Source organism: Myotis lucifugus, unplaced genomic scaffold (assembly GCF_000147115.1).
Source record: "Myotis lucifugus unplaced genomic scaffold, Myoluc2.0 scaffold_598, whole genome shotgun sequence".
Lineage (NCBI taxonomy): Eukaryota > Metazoa > Chordata > Mammalia > Chiroptera > Vespertilionidae > Myotis > Myotis lucifugus.
Window position 1 is genome coordinate 206,524 of NW_005871646.1, and position 18,299 is coordinate 224,822.

General features: G+C 46.3%; 1 protein-coding gene across 1 annotated transcript in view; it reads right to left on the reverse strand.

The window, feature by feature from the left end:
* Positions 1-18,299, reverse strand: part of IQCK (IQ motif containing K) — a 47,744-nt gene that overhangs the window by 9,215 nt on the left and 20,230 nt on the right. The window contains exons 4-5 of the mRNA XM_014446993.2: positions 8,874-8,926; positions 8,666-8,743 (exon numbers count right to left, since the gene is read on the reverse strand). Of these exons, the coding sequence (XP_014302479.1) occupies positions 8,666-8,743; positions 8,874-8,926 (131 nt within the window). The remainder of the gene's footprint in view (positions 1-8,665; positions 8,744-8,873; positions 8,927-18,299) is intronic.

Below are 18,299 nucleotides of genomic sequence, written 5' to 3' on the forward strand. Positions count from 1 at the left end.
CATCCCCTCCCCCCTCTTTACAGGCTCCCATATCCTACCCCCTCAGCCTCCCAAGACCCTACCACCTCACTCAGCCTCCCAGCCCCTCCCCCCTCTCTCAGCCTCCCAGCCCCTCCTGCCTTCATGGGCCATGTCAGAGACCAGAGATCTCCCCGGAAGCATGTCCTGGAGAAGGGCCATCGGCCTGACCCTTGGAGCCCTAGCCCTGCTCTCTAAGGCCAGGTCCCCGTCTTCTCCATGCTGAGAGTTACCTTTTAGGGCCAGTGCACACCCTTTTCCTCCAGCAGCCTTACATTTCTGTGGCTGGCAACACAGGATCCTGACCCATCCTTACTGCTCAGAGCACCTTCCCAGTAGGGTTATCTCCCGCCCAGGGTGAGAGGAGAAGGGCCCGCTCAGAGGCGCCGGGTGAGCGCCAGGGACCAGGCTGTGCCGGCTGCCCACAGCCTCCCCAGATTCCCACGCCCACCTCCACACCCTGTGCACACGACATGCCCCCTCACACGGCAAAACGGGCTTGCACATATGATGGACCTGGCGGGTCTCCAGACAGGCCTAGTAATATGGTCACAGGCCCTATGAGAGGGGCCGAGGGAGACGCTAGCGTAGAAGTAGGCGTGGTGACAGCAGAACCAGAGGGCAGAGTGATGCCAGGAGGGGCCCGGCCTCTGGAACGCAGGCCGCCCCCCAAAACCAGGAGCAAGGAAACCAGTTCCCCAGAGCCTCCAAAGGAACTGACTTTTGGACTTCTGGCTTCCAGAAGTAAATGAGAGAGAAAGTGTGTTGTTTTAAGCCGCCAATTTTGGGATGATTTCTTAAAAAACGAACATGCCAACTAATACATGGCAGGGCTAAGATGGAGACCTGTGTCTGCCATGCTGCCTCCCACAGTCCCCGAGCATCTTCCTAGGAACACGGGAGGAGGACGGGAAGCAGTCCCCTTGGCCTGAGAGGGGCCACCCACCCACACCTGCAGCGAGGACAGCTCCTAGGAGACGGCTGCGCCGGCTGGTCCCCAGGGCAGGAAGCAGCTCTCCTTCCCGCCTGACACGGAGGCTGATGTGGAGAGCAAACAGCGCATGGTCCCCAGGATCCCCTCCTCCCTACGATGCCTGAGACGGAAGTCTACCTTCCTACCCGACACCATCCCACCAAAGAGCGCTCTCAACAGGAACGGCAGCACCAGCTCGCTTCCGCCGGGCCACCCCTTCCCCAGGTCTCTGTGCAGAGCTCGCTGTCTGCTCGGCTGGGTGAAGGCAGAGCACTCCCATCCTACCACCAAACTCAGTGCCGCGGGGCTGGGCTGTCCTGAAACGACACAGTGACATGTTGTTTTCCCTCGGGGTTTAGTAATGAGACACCTTTCGGTGCCATGGGAGTATTGTGGGCTTTCCCCCTTCTCTTATCTAATGGTAGAACTTAGCTGAAAAGACACTTCACCCAAAACAACCTTTTCTTTTCTCTTCTGAAACACACTCTGTTTGAGATCCTTCCCCACCTTCTCCAGGGACACAGGCCATCTTTGTTCCTGGGGCTTAGTTAGTGATGTTTTCTTGCAAATGAATCTGACCAATTCTTTTCAGTTAAAATAACAAGTGAAACTCTTTCTGCTCTTAATATGATAGCAAATAATTTCATTGCTTCTGACTGGAGGGTTGAATCAGGACTGTATACCACAGAGGAGGGGGTGCTGGGTTCATAAATAGGAAGAAAGCCAACAGGAGATGTGATGCTGAGACGGGGAGACAACGGCCTGGCCAAGCCCCAGAGAGAGTGGGCAGCACACTGTCACTGTCCCCAGCACCCCTCCTTTCCCGGGAGAGCCCTCCATTCCTACTCTTTGTCACACGCCTTTGAATTTCTCCCTTTGGTGGAGTCAACATCCCTATAGCACTGCTTCCCTGTGGAGCTTGGCCAAGGCCTTGTGCTGGCCAATGAAGTGTGAGCAGATGTGGTGCTTGCCATTCGTGGGCTGCCACCGCCCTTCTCCCTCTGCTAAAGGCTGAGGGAGGGCTGCTCCTTGGTCCTGGGTCCCAGCTGAAGAGACTTGGAGCAAAGCCCAAGGTGACATGCAGCCCCCGGTAACAATGTGAAGAATAAACCTTTGTTGTTACAAGGCATTTCAGATTTGAGGAGTGTTTGTTACTGCAGCAGAACCTAGCAAAAGCTGACTAATGTGGATTACTGGAGGGTAGTTGGGTAAATACCATGTAGGAACACATATCAGTCAGGACTCTTTTGTTTTCAAGTATTAGAAACCTAACTCAAACTGGGCTAAACAAACAGAAAAAAAAAAAAGGATTTATTGGTTCACTTAACTAATAGGGGTAGGGCTGGCATTAGGCATGGCCCTGTATAGAGGCTCAAAACAACATCCAGCCCGCGGGCCATAGAAGGCCCTCAAAGTCATTTGGTCTGGCCCTGCCAAGGCGTTAGGGGTGAGTAATTACATGTTTGACTAATACAGCAGGCTAATTTTAAGTTGATACTTTTGCATGGCCTGCAAATGATGTTATGGATATCCAAATGGCCTTGGCAGAGACAAGGTCCCCCACTCCTGCAGGACTCAGGCCCTGGCCACCTCTCAGCACTGCTGGATGTCGAGCATAATCCCTTTAGGTGGTTGCCCTGAGCAGCTCAAGGCTTGTCACCTCAAAGCTCCAAGTCTAGAGGAAAAGAGAGAAAGTCTTTCCTGGTTGCTTCTTGAAAAATCTCTAGACCAGCTCTGATGGAGCCAGGGTGGAGTAACCCTGCTGGTGGTGGAGTCACTGCTGGGTGGATGCCCAGCGCAGAGCCCAGGAGGGATCAGCTGGCCCACTGTCTAGGAGCGGAGAATGGGGAAGGGACACAAGAAGCGCTGCAGCCAACAGAGGGGGAAATCAATGCAGGGCTAGAGAAAACATAAATGCCTGCCACAGACAGCAAGAAAATGCAATGAAAAGAAACGGGATAAATACCCTTTAGTTTTGTGATTATTATTTTTTAAAATATATTTTTATTGATTTCAGAGAGAGAAACATCAATGATGAGAGAATCATGGATCAGCTGCTTCCTGTGCTCCCCCTAGTGGGGATCGGGCCCACAACCCGGGCATGTGCCCTGCCTGGGAATTGAACTGTGACCTCCTGGTTCATAGGTTGCTTAACCACTGAGCCACACTGGCCGGGCTTGTAATTGTTTTTGATTCTTAAAGTCACTCTGTGAATAATAGGAAACCTAAAAACCATATAGCGGGGGAAGTAAAAGTTCCTGCTGTTTGGAGTCACCCATTCTTTGGGAGGACTAGACTTAATTTTATGATTAGCCTTGATTTTAAACATTTCCTTTTCACTGCAGTTTATTTAACAAATACATGTATTTTATATATGATAAATCTTGTTATTTTTATAAACCTAAGAGACTTCTTAAAGGGTTGTCAATATCCTTGGCTACATAAAAATGCAGTTGTTTTTTTTTTTAAGTCATGGAAAATAAATGGGTAAGTGAGAAGGGATGGGTAGAGTGGAGAGATGTTAAATTATGGGGAAACTTAGTGAGAAGGGCCCAGCATTTCTGTGACAAGCAATCGGCAGCCAGCCACCCCCTGACAAATAATCGCAGCCCCCAGCTGTGACATGACGCTACATGACCCAACGCTACATGACCTGAGCTCTGAAGGCAGCTGCGTAGTTTGTCTGACCTAGAACATTGAGCTGGGACCACACTCACAGTTTCCATGGCTCCCCGACAGGTAGGCAGGAATGTCTGAGGCGCTAGGTGCCCGCACACACCTTATCTAAAGGGGATTTGCACTAACTCAGAGTTACTCTAAAATAAGGATGTACGATAAAAATCATGTCGCTCAGAGTTTACCCTCACCATCCTTAAATTACCCATAAGACACAGCATCTGCTGGTCGGCCTCACAGGGCAGTTTTCTCCCCGTTTTGGTACAAATCAGCCTAAGGACTGAGTGACGTGAGAGCCGGAATCGGCCATGTTTGTAAGAGCACGGTCTGAAGCCAGGCTTCCTCCAATCCCTCCTCCGCTCGTTCCTCAGTGTGGCCTTGGGCCTCAGCTCTTTCCCTGAAGTGTGGCTGTCACCGTATCAACCAGCACACAGAGAATCCCAGGGCCTCCCTCACATACCCCAGCCTCCCTTGCAGTTGGTTTGGGGCCATGGGAGGAGGGAAAGTAAGGAGAGGTGAGAAGGTTAAGAACTGGGCATCTCCTCCATCCTTTTCTTCCTTTGCTTCAGTGACCTCACAGATCCCATATTCCAAATATTATAATTTATAAACCTGGACCAGTCATTGTAGGAGCAACACATAAGCTGTGACTGGGTGAGGCCACTGGTATTTTGGTAGTGTTATAACTACAACCTAGCCTAGGCTAGCCTAATACACTGGGGATAGTAATATTTCCTACTTTCTTGGGTTGTAATACAAGTTGAATTAGGTGACATTTATAAATTGTTCAGAATTGCACTTGACTAAACATTATATCAGTGCTTAGCAGGTGACTAGGTAGGTAACAAGGGACAGACAGAGGCAGTAGCTGCTTTCTGAGCTGCTCTGAGAACAGCTAAGAAAAAATCTGAGTCTTGTGTCCTATTTTATGCTTCACCTCCAGAGTAGAATTGCTTGCATTTTACAAAATTCTTCTCTCTTTATCTTCTAAGAGCATAGCCCTGAATTAGCATAAAGTACACATACACGACAACCCACTGTCCCTAACACCCGTTGCCAGGAGAAGGGGCCATGCACACTCCTCAGACTTCAAGGACATTTCAACCTCTTGGACGGCTTCAGAATTTGACTTGCTGTCATCTTATTCAACCCCCCTCCCCAGCCCCCCGACACTTCACATTCACACTGAGGATACCTCCAGCGCCATGGCTCCAAGTCCACGCCATTCCACATCCCATCTTCCCTCATGTCAGCCACTCGATGGAACAGTTACCGCTCAGAATGGGTTGTCATGAAGACCATCACATCTCAACTTCCCAAGTTCCTGACCTGATCATAACTTTCTCCAGCCTTCCACCTTCCCCACCTACTCACTTCTATTTATATCACCTGCCCTTGCGTGAGACTATGGATTGGGAAGGTTATTGGTGCCTCACAGGGCAGGGAGCACCAAACTACAGCCCATGGGCCAAATCTGCTTTTGTGAATAAAGATGGATTGGAACAAAGCCAGATCCATTTGTCCCCGTGTTATCTCTGTGGGTTTCGTGCTACAATGGTGAAGCTGAGCAGCTGTAACAGAGACCACAGTGGCCTGCAAATCCTAAAAGATTTACAATCTTCCACAGAAAGAGCTGGCTGACCCGACCTAGAAAGCCATCTCCCTTCCCCAGGACCCCTGAGGTCACTGGAGCCATGTTTCACGACCAGCCCAAGGCTCCACCACAGTAACCCTCCTCCCACTGCTGCTGGAGAACTGGCTTATGAAGGAGCATGAGGAGGGAGAACGAGATGATGGGAGGGAACTGGTTGGTGGATTATGCACATTCAGAGCCAGGTCTTGGTAAGGTGCCCCAGGCCTCCCCAACGTCAGGAGGCATCTCACTTGGGCCCACACCTGCCCCTCTCCCCATGACCCAGAGGTCGTTTTCCTGCGTGACATCTGAGCTCTGGGCATGACCACAGGAAGGTGTGCCTCTCCACTGTCTCGCCCCAGCCATCTCTATGGGGAGCGCAGCCTGGCTGCCCTGCAGTCAATAGTTCGAGGCTGGGAAACCGGGATCAGAGAGTTTCCTGGCTCCTGCCCTCATTCCCCTTAAGAACTTTGGCTCCTGCCTGCCTTGGACTCTTCCTGTCCAGGGCACACTCAGGAAGGAGACCGTACCTGAGGTCTTGCCTCTCAAAAACAAAACCGGGCACCAACCAGCTTGGCCACTGCCCCACCTGGGCCAGCGCCAGGCCCCCAGGACAGCCCATCTCCCGTAGTGCTTTGCCACCATCTCAATCAGAACCCTCACTAAGGACTACCCCCAGTGTAAGCACGCCTCTCACCCCAAGGCAGCAGCCCGACAGCACCCACTCTGTGCAGCACACCTGTAATACTGGTTTGGTGGTGATGAACTCCTTTAGCTTTTTCTTATCTGTGAAGCTCTTTATCTGACCTTCAATTCTGAATGATAGCTTTGCTGGGTAAAGTAATCTTGGTTGTAGGTTCTTGGTATTCATCACTTTGAATATTTCTTGCCACTCCCTTCTGGCCTGCATAATTTCTGTTGAGAAATCAGCTGACAATCATATGGGTACTCCCTGTAGGTAACTAACTGTTTTTCTCTTGCTTCTTTTAAGATTCTTTGTCTTTTGCTCTTGGCATTTTAATTATGATGTGTCTTGGTGCGGTCCTCTTTGGGTTCCTCTTGTTTGGGACTCTCTGCATTTTCTGGACTTGTAAGTCTATTTCTTTCACCAGGTAGAGGAAGTTTTCTGTCATTATTTCTTCAAATAGGTTTTCAATATCCTGCTCTCTCTCTTCTTCTGGCAACCCCATAATTCGGATGTTGGTTCGTTTGAAGTTGTCCCAGAGGCTCCTTACGCTATCTTCATATTTTTGGATTCTTTTTTCTTTTTGCTTTTCCAGCTGGGTGTTTTTTGCTTCTTTGTACTTCAAATCTTTGACTTGATTCTTGGGATCCTCTAGTCTGCTGTTGGATCTCTGTATATTATTCTTTATTTCAGTCAGTGTATGCTTAATTTCTAGTTGGTCCTTTTTCATATCCTCGAGGGTCTCACTAGATTTATGGAGGGTCTCACTAAATTTATTGGCGGTTTTTAGAAAATTCTTGAAAAACCTTATAAGTGTGATTTTGAACTCTATATCCAGTAGTTTGCTTTCCTCTATTTCTGTCATTTGTGACCTGTTTCTTTGTCTCCGCATTTTGGCTGCTTCCCTGTGTTGATAGAGTGGCTTTCTGTGCTAGGTGTCCTATAGGGCCCAGTGGCTCAGCCTCTCCAATTACCTGAGGTGGACACTCTTGGTGCACCCCTTTGTGGGCTTTGTGCACAGTCTTGTTGTAGTTAAGCCTTGATTGTTGTTGGTATCACTGTGAGGAATTGACCTCCAGGCCAATTGGCTGTGAGAATCAGCTGTGTCTACGGTGGGAGAACTTCTGTGCTAGAGACACCCTTATGGGGCAAGACTTGTTTCAGTGGAGCTTTGGTGCTCACTGAGTCTGCCCTCTGAGTGTGTCCCTTATGGATCTGAGGAGTTGTAATCTGAATGGTCCCACTCTGACAGGTGGGTACACTGGCTCTTGGATCTCTAAGGAGGTGCTAATTTAGCCTCTTCCTGAGGCTACCCAGCAGGAGCTACTGAGATCAGCAGATTCCTCTTCTTTGTTTGGGGTTTGGAGATGCCCAGGTGAGGCCCAGCTGTGAAGCAATGCAAGCTGCTGTGAGGCCTTGGGCCTTCTTTTGGATGTTCTGGGTCTTTCTGACCCAGCTGCAGATTGTTAGGTAATTGTAGATTGCAAAGGGCCAGGTCATTCATATGCAAAAGCCTCTGCCACAGCTTGGGTGGGGTGGGGTTTCAGGGAGCAAACAGCTATGGCTGATCCTCAGCCCTGTACTAAGAGGCCCCGGGTCTCAGTGTCCCGGTAAGCGCTGCAAGCACCTCTGAGAGAAAGCCACCCTCGAGTTCTGCCCAATGCCAGACAGTCCAGTTTCTCCCCGTATGAGTCTGGGTCCCCAGAGACTCGCCCAGAACTGGAGTTCAGAGAAGTTGGGAGCTTGTGTCTCCCTCCCGATTGAAAAAGACAACCGCGTCATCCTCAGTTGCCAGCTCTTTCCGCGTGCACCTCCGTACCTCTGCACTTTACTTCCGCACCTCCTCTGAGTCTCAGTGTGCTTTTCTCTTTCCTTCTAGTTGTAGAATTTCCACTCAGCCAGCCTTCCTGTGGTTCTGGATGATGTCTGTTTTGTCTTTTAGTTGTAGTTTTGAAGTGGTTGTGCAAGGCAGAAATTTCAGGTGTTTACGTATGCTGCCATCTTGGTTTCTCTCTTAGTAAGTATTTATTGCACTGAATTACATTAGTACCATTTCAATTTTTATGAAGCCACAAATGCTGATGCAGGTGCTCCGTAAGTGTCATTGCTATGTTACTGACGAAAACAGCCCACATAAATAGTATTACTAATTCCATATGCTAGAACTCAATTTTATAGGGTTAAATAATTTTAAGAGCTCTGGGAAGATGTACTATCGACCAAACTGATTATTTCTGTGAGAAGACTCACATTAAAAGGGTGGTCAAAGAGAGTTTTAATTTTATCTGTCATATCCTAGTGGTTTGAATGTAGAACCGATGCATATAACTAAAAATTAATAGTTAGAAAACTTTAGTCCTATTTCCTGAGACATAATGACCTTCAAGGAAGGGGAAGGGAGGGAGAAGCTAGGGAGAAAAGGGAGAGGGAGAGAATGGAGAGACGAATTACTTAGGATAAGAGTTGTTTAAAGTTTTCTATTTTAGTTCTGAAGTGCTCTTTGAATAATCACTGCATGGATAGATGCCCTGAGCCTAGACTGAAAATAACGAGAGACAAGAGCCACAGATGTAACTTACCTGGGGCCCAGGGTGGTTACATGAGTTAGTTCTCTTAGATGGGAGAAAACTAACAATTTTGAAATCAGAAATAAATTATTCAAACCTCTGTCGGCACTTACTGTTGCTTTAGCCACTGCTCCACAAAGGGAATGGAGAAGAAATCTGTGAACGGCTCCCCTGTCCTCTTTGGATTTTGACTGGTCATGATGTCATATGTTTGATTGACAAGAAAACAATAAGGAAGAATTCAAGTCAATTGTTGCTATCCTGCTTGCAAATTAACATTATTGAATCTTTAGGGTCACTGAATAGTCATGAAAAACTTACTTGTATAACCACTCCGTCAGAAAATCACAGGCAATGAATTTGGTCCTTTTCCTCTAAAGAGAGAAGAAAGAATTAAATAACATTCTTTGCTCACGTGTCTGAGCAGGGCAAAGGATGAGAGGCTAACTGGCTGCTGTGCCACATGACACACATACGTGTCCTCCACGAAGCTCACAGCAAGAATCCTGAAGACGGTCTCCCATCCTCTGGATAAGCCAGGTTCTGGAAGCAGCGCTAATGAGAGGCAGGGCCCACAGTAGGGAGCTTATTACATGCTTTAGTGCAGGGGTCCTCAAACTACGGCCCGCGGGCCACATGCAAATACAAATATTGTATTTGTTCCCGTTTTGTTTTTTTACTTCAAAATAAGATATGTGCAGTGTGCATAGGAATTTGTTCATAGTTTTTTTTTAAACTATAGTCCGGCCCTCCAATGGTCTGAGGGACAGTGAACTGGCCCCCTGTTTAAAAAGTTTGAGGACCCCTGCTTTAGATCATTCTCAGGATTTATTTAAGTTGGAGTAATAGTAGTTATTGCTTTCCCCCAGTTCACTCAAATCCTCAGAACAGGTTACTCCAGGTCTAGGTGTCACTTTCAGATGTGGGAGCCACATGACAGGTGCACTGGGAGCCAGGCCCACAGGCGCACTGGCCAGTACAGCCGACCCTGCCTGCTGCCCACCCAGAGCCGCTCACTACGTCATCTGTATTAAGGAGCCTATCAGCCCAGGGCACAAACGACACGTCCCTGCCTCCCACGGAAGAAGGGGTACAGTTCCGCCAATGAGATAGAAGTGGCCGTGCCCTGTGATTTCTCAGGAAGTTCTGCTCTTCATTTCTACCCCCACTCTCCCTGAAGTCTCCTCTACTTTCAGCCTAGATCACAGGTGCGGGGCTGGGTGTGCAGTGGCCAAAGCCACCTACTGAAGACGGGGGAGCCGCCTGCTGAAGACAGGGAGCAGTGAGTTCGGACCCTGGGCCTTTGATGACTTCCGTGAGCAACGGCCTGACCTGCTCTGGACATCTTGACATATAGGGAGAGATAAACTTCCCTCAGGCTATTATCACTGTTCTTGAGTTCTCCTCACATGCAATTGGATGCAGTCCCTAGGCAACAGAGAGGCTTGGAAACCACAGGGAAATGTCCTGGAGTCATGGAGAGAAGGCGTGGGCTTCCGGTAGTGCACCAGGTACCCTGCCTCCCAGTCCATTTCAAGTCTCTTGTGACCCAAACAACCAGTCACCTTCTTTTAGAGACTTGATTCTACCCCTGAGGTGGAGGGTGGCTCTCCTTTAGGAGGGCAGGGCTCATACACAGTCAATCTAGAGGCACAGGTGGCCGGGTGCAGGGCTCCTGCCTGAAGGAAGGCTGCACAGGGTCTGCTGGAAGCCTCTCTGCCCACCCAAGTCTACCCTGCACCCTGCCCAGCCTCTGGAGGCTCATTTTACGGTTCACATCAACCAGCTCCTTTCCTCTCTAGTTGGGTCCCACCAATGGGAGGTGTTAGGAGGAGATCTGAGAGGGGAGAGGAGAAGGTGGTGCTAGGGGTTGAGTTGTGCCCCCACCCCTCTAATTCACTTATTGAAGTCCTAACCTCTGATATTTCAGAATGTGATGTATTTGGAAACAGGACATAGCAATTCCAAGGAGAGTGAACAAATACACCTATACTCCCCAAACTATTCCAAAAAAATCCAAGAGGAAGGAACACTTCCAACCTCTTTTTATGAGGCCAGCATTATCCTAATTCTAAAACTAGATAAAGACACTACAAAGAAAGAAAGGTACAGGCCAATATCCTTGATAAACATAGATGTAAAAATCCTCAACAAAATATTAGCAAATTGGATCCAGCAATATATTAAAAAGATCAAACACCATGACCAAGTGGGATTTATTCCAGGGATGCAAGGCTGGCACAATATCCGCAAATCAATAAATGTGATACATCACATGCTGGAGGCCAAAGCATAACAGCATTTAGCATAAAAGTGCAAAAGAGACATTGGAAGGCCAATGGACCTTGATCCCAGCAGGGCTGGAGTCAACACAAGATTGCGCCTGCTGTGATTGCGATGGCTGGAGGCGATTTCCTGACCTGATAATCTTTACATTGCATACCAGACTTTACCTTTGATCTGCCTGTATGCATTGCTAAAGGACAAACGAGTATTCAAAGTGAATAAAAGCAGATAGGACCCAGTCTTGTTGAGCCTCTTCTCGAAAGATGTTTCCACCTGGCCCCCCCAATACCTTCAAAATTCATATTTCCTATATAGTGTACTCATTGTGTCGACGGCCCTCCTTCAAGTCATCCTGAACCTGCTGTGAAGGTCGCAGCAATCACATAAACAAATTGAGAGACAAAAATCACATGATCAATGTTGTGGGTTCACTCAGCAAGACAGACCACCAACTCAGAATTTAAATTTAAGAGCCTTTATTAAGCTGGCCAGCGACTACAGTTACAGCACCCTGCCGAAGCAGAGGCTGAACTGCAGCCTACTACAGGAGTTACATTTTATTATTAAATTCTGTGGAGGCCCAGAGAAAAATGTGTCTTTCAAATTCTGGGCCCCCCATATGGAGGAAACTCTCTTTATTTATACTTTTTCCAGTCCTTTGTCTCCCAAATTTGGAATGAGACTTCCGGGCCTTCTGAGAAAGAAGGCCTGTGTGCTGGGAAGGGGCCATGAGACCATATCTCAAGGCCTGGCCTGATGTCAGCACCTTCCTATCTATGTGTTTTAGGAACAGACAGCACAGCATGACCCGTCTGGCCAAAGCGCCAGATATGCAGCCCAGCACAATCATATCAATTGATGCAGAAAAAGCACTCAACAAAATCCAACACCCTTTTTTGATTGAAAACTCTCAGCAAAGTGGGAATAGAGGGGTCATACCTCAATATGATAAAGGCCATATATAACAAACCTATAGCTAATATCATACTCAATGGTCAAAAACTAAAACCGTTTCCCTTAAGAACAGGAACAAGACAGGGATGCCCACTTTCACCACTCCTATTCGACATAGTGCTGGAAGTCCTAGCCATAGTGATCAGACAAGAAGAAGAAATAAAAGGCATCCAAATTGGAAAGGAGAAAGTAAAACTCATTATTTTCAAATGACATGATATTGTACATAGAAAACCCTAAAGACTCCATGAAAAAACTACTAGACTTAATAAATCAATCTGACAATGTAGCAGGATACAAAATCAACACCCCAAAACTGATGGCTTTTTTATAAACTAATAATGAATTCTCAGAAAGAGAAACTAAACAAATAATCCCATTCACCATTGCAACAAAAATATTAAGATACTTAGGAATGAACTTAAACAAGGAGGCAAAAGACCTGTATTTGGAAAACTACAGGACGTTGAAAAAAAGAGATAGAAGAAGATATAAACAAGTGGAAGAATATACTGTGTTCATGGACTGGTAGAATTAACATCATTAAAATGTCCATACTACCTAAGGCAATCTACAGATTCAATGCAATCCTCATTAAAATACCAATGAAATATTTCACAGATCTAGAACAAACACTCCAAAAATTTATATGGAATCAAAAAAGACCCCAAATAACTGCAGTAATCTTGAGAAAGAAGAAGAAAGTAGGAGGGATCACAATACCAGATATCATGTTGTACTACAAAGCCATCGTAATCAAAACAGCCTGGTACTGGCACAAGAACAGGCATATAGATCAAAGGAACAGAACAGAGACCCCAGAAATTGACCCAAGCCATTTCCTTCAATTAATATTTGACAAAGGAGGCAAGAGAATACAATGGAGTAATGACAGTCTCCTGTTGATAAAACTGGATACATGTAAAAAATGAAACTAGACCACCAACTTACACCATACACAAGAATAAACTTAAAATGGATAAAAGACTTAAATATAAGTTGTGAAACCATAAAAATCCTAGAAGAAATCACAGGCAACAAAATCTCAGACATTTCTCATAGCAATATGTTTACAGATACATCTCTTAGGACAAAGGAAACTAAGGAGAAAATAAACAAATGGGATGATATCAAAATAAAAAGCTTCTGCACAGCAAAAGAAACCATCGACAAAATGAAAAGGGAGCCCACTGTATGGGAAAACATATTTGGCAATGATACATCTGATAAAGGGTTAATATCCAAAATGTATAAGGAACTCATACACTTAACAAAAGGAAGACAAACTGCTGCTTGACACAGTCGCTGCAGGGAAGAAACATCTGCACAGCATATGTTTCAAGGTACCTGCCATACTGTTCTTAATATGTTTGCTCCCCTTCTTAGCGCTATGTGTTCTAACCAGGGCCACCTCCCGGAGAAAGGTTGTTTCCCCAGGTGGGGATGTTTCCCTGGAGTTAGGGATTAACAGGACTAAGGAAGGGAATAAATCAGTAAAACCCCTTAACTAAGTGCCAGGCGGGTAGTTAATCACCTTAACTATGAACAATCATGCTTAAGCTACATAACCTTTACTTAGGCCATAGAATAGGATAATCTCCTTCACTTACTTCCTTGTAGTTTAACAGAACAGTAGTGACCTTGGGATGGAGATAACAAACTAGCCCTACCCTTTGGAATAGAATGGATAGGATTAAAATCAACAGAACTAGATGGAGATGGGATTTTTGGCAAAGGTCAGATAAGAACTATTGACATGAAACAAGGAACTGTAGAAGGTCAAGGGTGTAGGGCGCGGCTATAGGGTTAAGCCTCAGACTGACCTGTTGGCAAAGTCACAAACAAGTCCCAGCTTAGAGGGCACAGTCCTCTTAGCATAATTAGGCTGGACCTTATGACTCTCCTTAGATCTTATCTGGGAAGCTAATGGGCTGAGGGAGGTGCAGCAAGTGCTGCCAAAACAAGTGAAATTTATAAGAACAGTGTAACTATGGTAACCACTACCTTGTTTACCTCTGACTATAAAATAAAGGCTCAGCTTGCCTCTGGATCTCTCTCTGTGGCCTCAGCCAGGCACAGGAGGATCCACTTAGAATAAAGAGAGAACCTGGCTATGCTGATCATCTGAACGCTGTCTCCATGTCCTTCATTCTTTGCCGACTCCATCCACACCTTTGGGAACCCCTGGACTGCTGGGGCTGGACCCCGGCAACAAACAATCCAATTTTAAAATGGGCAGCCCTAGCCAGTTTGGCTCGGTGGATAGAGTGGCAACCTATAGACTGAAAGTCCCAGGTTCGATTTCAGTCAAGGGCATATGCCTGGGTTGCGGCCTCGATCCCCAGTAGGGGGTGTGCAGGAGGAAGCCAATGATTCTGTCTCATCATTGATGTTTCTATCTCTCTCGCTCTCCCTTCCTCTCTGAAATCAGTAAAAATATACATTAAAAAATATATTTTAAAAAACAGGCAAAGGACCTAAATAGGCACTTTTCTAAAATGGACATACAGATTGCCAAGAGACATATGAAAAAATGCTCAAAGTCACTGATCATCAGAGAGATGCAAATTAAAATGACAATGAGATATCACCTCACTCCTGTCAGAATGGCTACCATCAACAAGTCAATCAATGACAAGTGTTGGCGAGAATGTGGAGAAAAGGGAGCCCTAGTTCACTGCTGGTGGGAATGCAGCCATTATGGAAATAGTATGAAGTCTCTTCAAAAAATTAAATATGGAACTGCCATTTGACCCGAGAATATCATGCTAAGTGAAGTAAATCAGTCAGAGAAAGACAAGTATCATATGACCTCACTCATATGTGGAATCTAATGAACAAAATAAACTGATGAACAGAGTGGATCCAGAGACATGGAAGCATAGAACACAGTGTGGAATCTCGGATGGAAGGTGGGGGAGGGTGGGTGGGTGGGAGTTAATCAACCAAAGACGTTGTATGCATATATGCATGGCCTTGGACGCAGACAGTAGGGTGGTGAAGGCCTGGGGTGGGGGTGGAGGTCAATGGGGGAAAATGGGGGACATATATAATACTTTCAACAATAAAGATTTTATATATAGAACAAATTTGAGGTTATATTAGCAAAAAAGAAGGGAGATGCTATTAGGTAGACCCCCAATGGCAGACTCCTAATGACATTGTACCTGGATCCAGCTCTGTCTGAAGCCAAAATCCCCTGGACCTTTCAGGCACATGAGCCAATAAATTCACTTTTTTTATTAAGCTACTTTGTATTGAGCTGTTAATGTGCAACAAAAAGAGTTTTAACAACTATTCTTTTTTTCTCCAATTGGTGAAGTCCCATTTGTCCTTCGAGATGTTCTCAGGAAGGCTTCCTGAGCCTCCCCCCCTTCCCTTTAGGGTAGTCCCTCCCACCCCAGGCTGCATGCCCATCATAGCACCTCAGATGTAACTGCCTGACCATGTGCCTGTCTCCCTCCGAACTCTGAGCTGTCTGAGGAGGGGCTCTGTCTTTACCTCTGTGTCCGCAGTGCTTGGTCAGTACCTTGCATGGTGGTGGTCAATGAGCAGTGAGCAAATGAAGGAACGAATTCACCACTCAACTCCCAAGCATCAAAGCAAGAAGAACTCGTGAACAAGAATTCTGACATTTATAAGCAGGAATTGCTCATCTAAATCTGGACAATTTCTCTAAATTTTCTTCCCATAATATTTTTTTTTTAATATATTTTATTGATTTTTTACAGAGAGGAAAGGAGAGAGATAGAGAGTTAGAAACATGGTGGTGGTCAATGAGCAGTGAGCAAATGAAGGAACGAATTCACCACTCAACTCCCAAGCATCAAAGCAAGAAGACCTTGACCGGAATCGAACCTGGGACCTTTCAGTCTGCAGGCCGACGCTCTATCCACCGAGCCAAACCATTTTCTTCCCATAATATTTTATTATGAATATTTTTTCTTTTTATCCCTTCACTTGGAAATAACTTGCTCAGCTTTAGACTCTTACAGAAGGTTGAAAAGACTGCTGTGGGGTTGATTCTCACCAAAAGGAAAGTGCTGCTGAAGATTTTTCACTAAAAGCTTTATTCTACTTGTTAGCAAGAACATATAGTGGTGGCTGGAGATTGATTATAGTCCTTTATCTCACTGCTGATACCCTTTTATTAAAAATTGAAAGACTGCTGACCAGGGGAATAAAATGAAATGTACTAGGCCATGTACGGGGCTTCTCTGTCTGCACTATAAGAGTAGGATCCCTTTTAAAAAGCCACTTTTAACCAAAATAAGAAAATACTTGTATAGCAACACAAATATGTATCTAGCATGGATTGCTGTGAATAATTTAAACAACCCAGCCCTGTGGAGTGGCAGTGCCTCCTCCTTGCCATACAACAACTGCACTGGCCGCACCTTGCAGGGGTAAAGATTCCTTTTGCGGAGGAAAGGCAGCTTGAATCACTCTATTAAATAGACTTAAAATAACCAAATGGTCTAATGTATGAAGGTCTTGAAGACAAATGTAATCACTTTGTTGCAAAGAAATAAAATGGAAGAGATTGTGTTTTCCTTCTGCTCTGGGTGAGCAAGGATGTGCTGGGAATAGCAGACAGGAAGAACAATGGGGATATTGTTCTCTGCTGTTTAACATTATCTGCTGGGAGCTGAGAGAAGAGAAAGCCAATGGAAATTTGTGGAGACTGAAGAGATAAGAGAGGAAGTAATAGAAAAACTGAAGTGTGCGATTGAGAGAGTGGATTTACTTACTGCAAACACACTGAGTTCATGATTGGTAATGGGTGAAAATGTGCAAGTTTGGGTGAGCAGAGGAACAGGTAAGACAACCTCAAAGAAGTTTAAAAAGAAATTTTTAAAAACCCAGAATTGAAAAGAAAAAGACTAAATGTCAAGGGAGAAGACCTCATTACATCATCACGAGTCTGCAACTCTCTCTGCAGTGCTGGACAGAGGGATGGATTGATGGATTGGTGGATGTTTATGCAAAGAAGCAAATAAAGAAAAGTGGCAACTGAAGAATCCAGGTGGTAAAATGTGGGTGTCCACCCTGAAATTCTATCAACTCTTCTATACGCTGGAGAAAATGTTATAATAAGATTGGGGGAGAGAAGAGGGGAGGAAAACCTCATCATGAAAGACTCAAACCTCAAACAGAGAAAAGGCAAGTAGCAGGGTTCCATCCAGACAGTATTCTGTGCTGATTTGTATGTTGGATACACATATAACAGGAGACACACACACATCACCTTGTGTGCATGCAGTCTATTGTGTACATGTGCAACGGGGGGAATGAAGACTGGAATGGGAAACAACTCGCCCTGGAAAGTCACTGAGTCTGCATCAGGTAAATAAAGTAATCATCCCCAGCAAGGTCATCCCCACAGGGTCATCCCCACAGGGTCATCCCCAGCAAGGTCATCCCCACAGGGTCATCCCCAGCAAGGTCATCCCCACAGGGTCATCCCCACAGGGTCATCCCCAGCAAGGTCATCCCCACAGGTCATCCCCAGCAAGGTCATCCCCACAGGTCATCCCCACAGGTCATCCCCAGCAAGGTCATCCCCACAGGGTCATCCCCACAGGTCATCCCCAGCAAGGTCATCCCCACAGGGTCATCCCCAGCAAGGTCATCCCCACAGGGTCATCCCCACAGGGTCATCCCCAGCAAGGTCATCCCCACAGGGTCATCCCCACAGGGTCATCCCCAGCAAGGTCATCCCCACAGGGTCATCCCCACAGAGTCATCCCCAGCAAGGTCATCCCCAGATGGAGCTGCCAGGAAGATCTCCCCACAAACACACACTCCTTTTCCACTCAGTCCACTTGACTGGGGCTCTGTCGCGGCAGGGCCTGCCCTGAGTTACGGCAGCCACGTGGGCATGTGAGCCGCAGACCTGACTTCCAGTGAAATGTACTCTTGAATTCATACTTCTTTCTATGCTAACAATATAAGCCTTTTATCAGACACTGCTTAAGTAAAAATCATCAATGTTACACAAGCATTTCCAAATAAAGTGTACAGCCCAGCCGCTAGCCGCTGTCTAATATAGCAATCCAATTAAATTCTAATTAGGTTCCAGTCTCTCGTGTTCCAGTTAAACTAATTCAATGGTATGGCAGGGTGTCGGGAGATCGCTTAAATGCATCAACCCAACTGCAGTGTTTAATCTTTACAATGATATTCCCACATCTCAAACTTGATTTGCTCCAACGGAACACAACGCAGCTGTGAGAACAGGAGAAGGACCGCGGCTTCTATTCAGCCTCAGGCTAAGGGATGCTGACGGTCTACTTAGGAACCGCACCGTTGGTTTCCTGTTTTAAATCCTTTCCCTCCCAACTCACACAGACTCCAACCTGCCCAGGGCAACAGGGAAGGCAGCTGTGATGATAGACAGAGCACCAGGAAGATCAATGTCAACCAAGACTCAGTAAGGAACTGGCAGATCTTCATGAAAACTTGACTCCCACAAAAATTCCTGTCTCAGCATCAACATTATTTGCA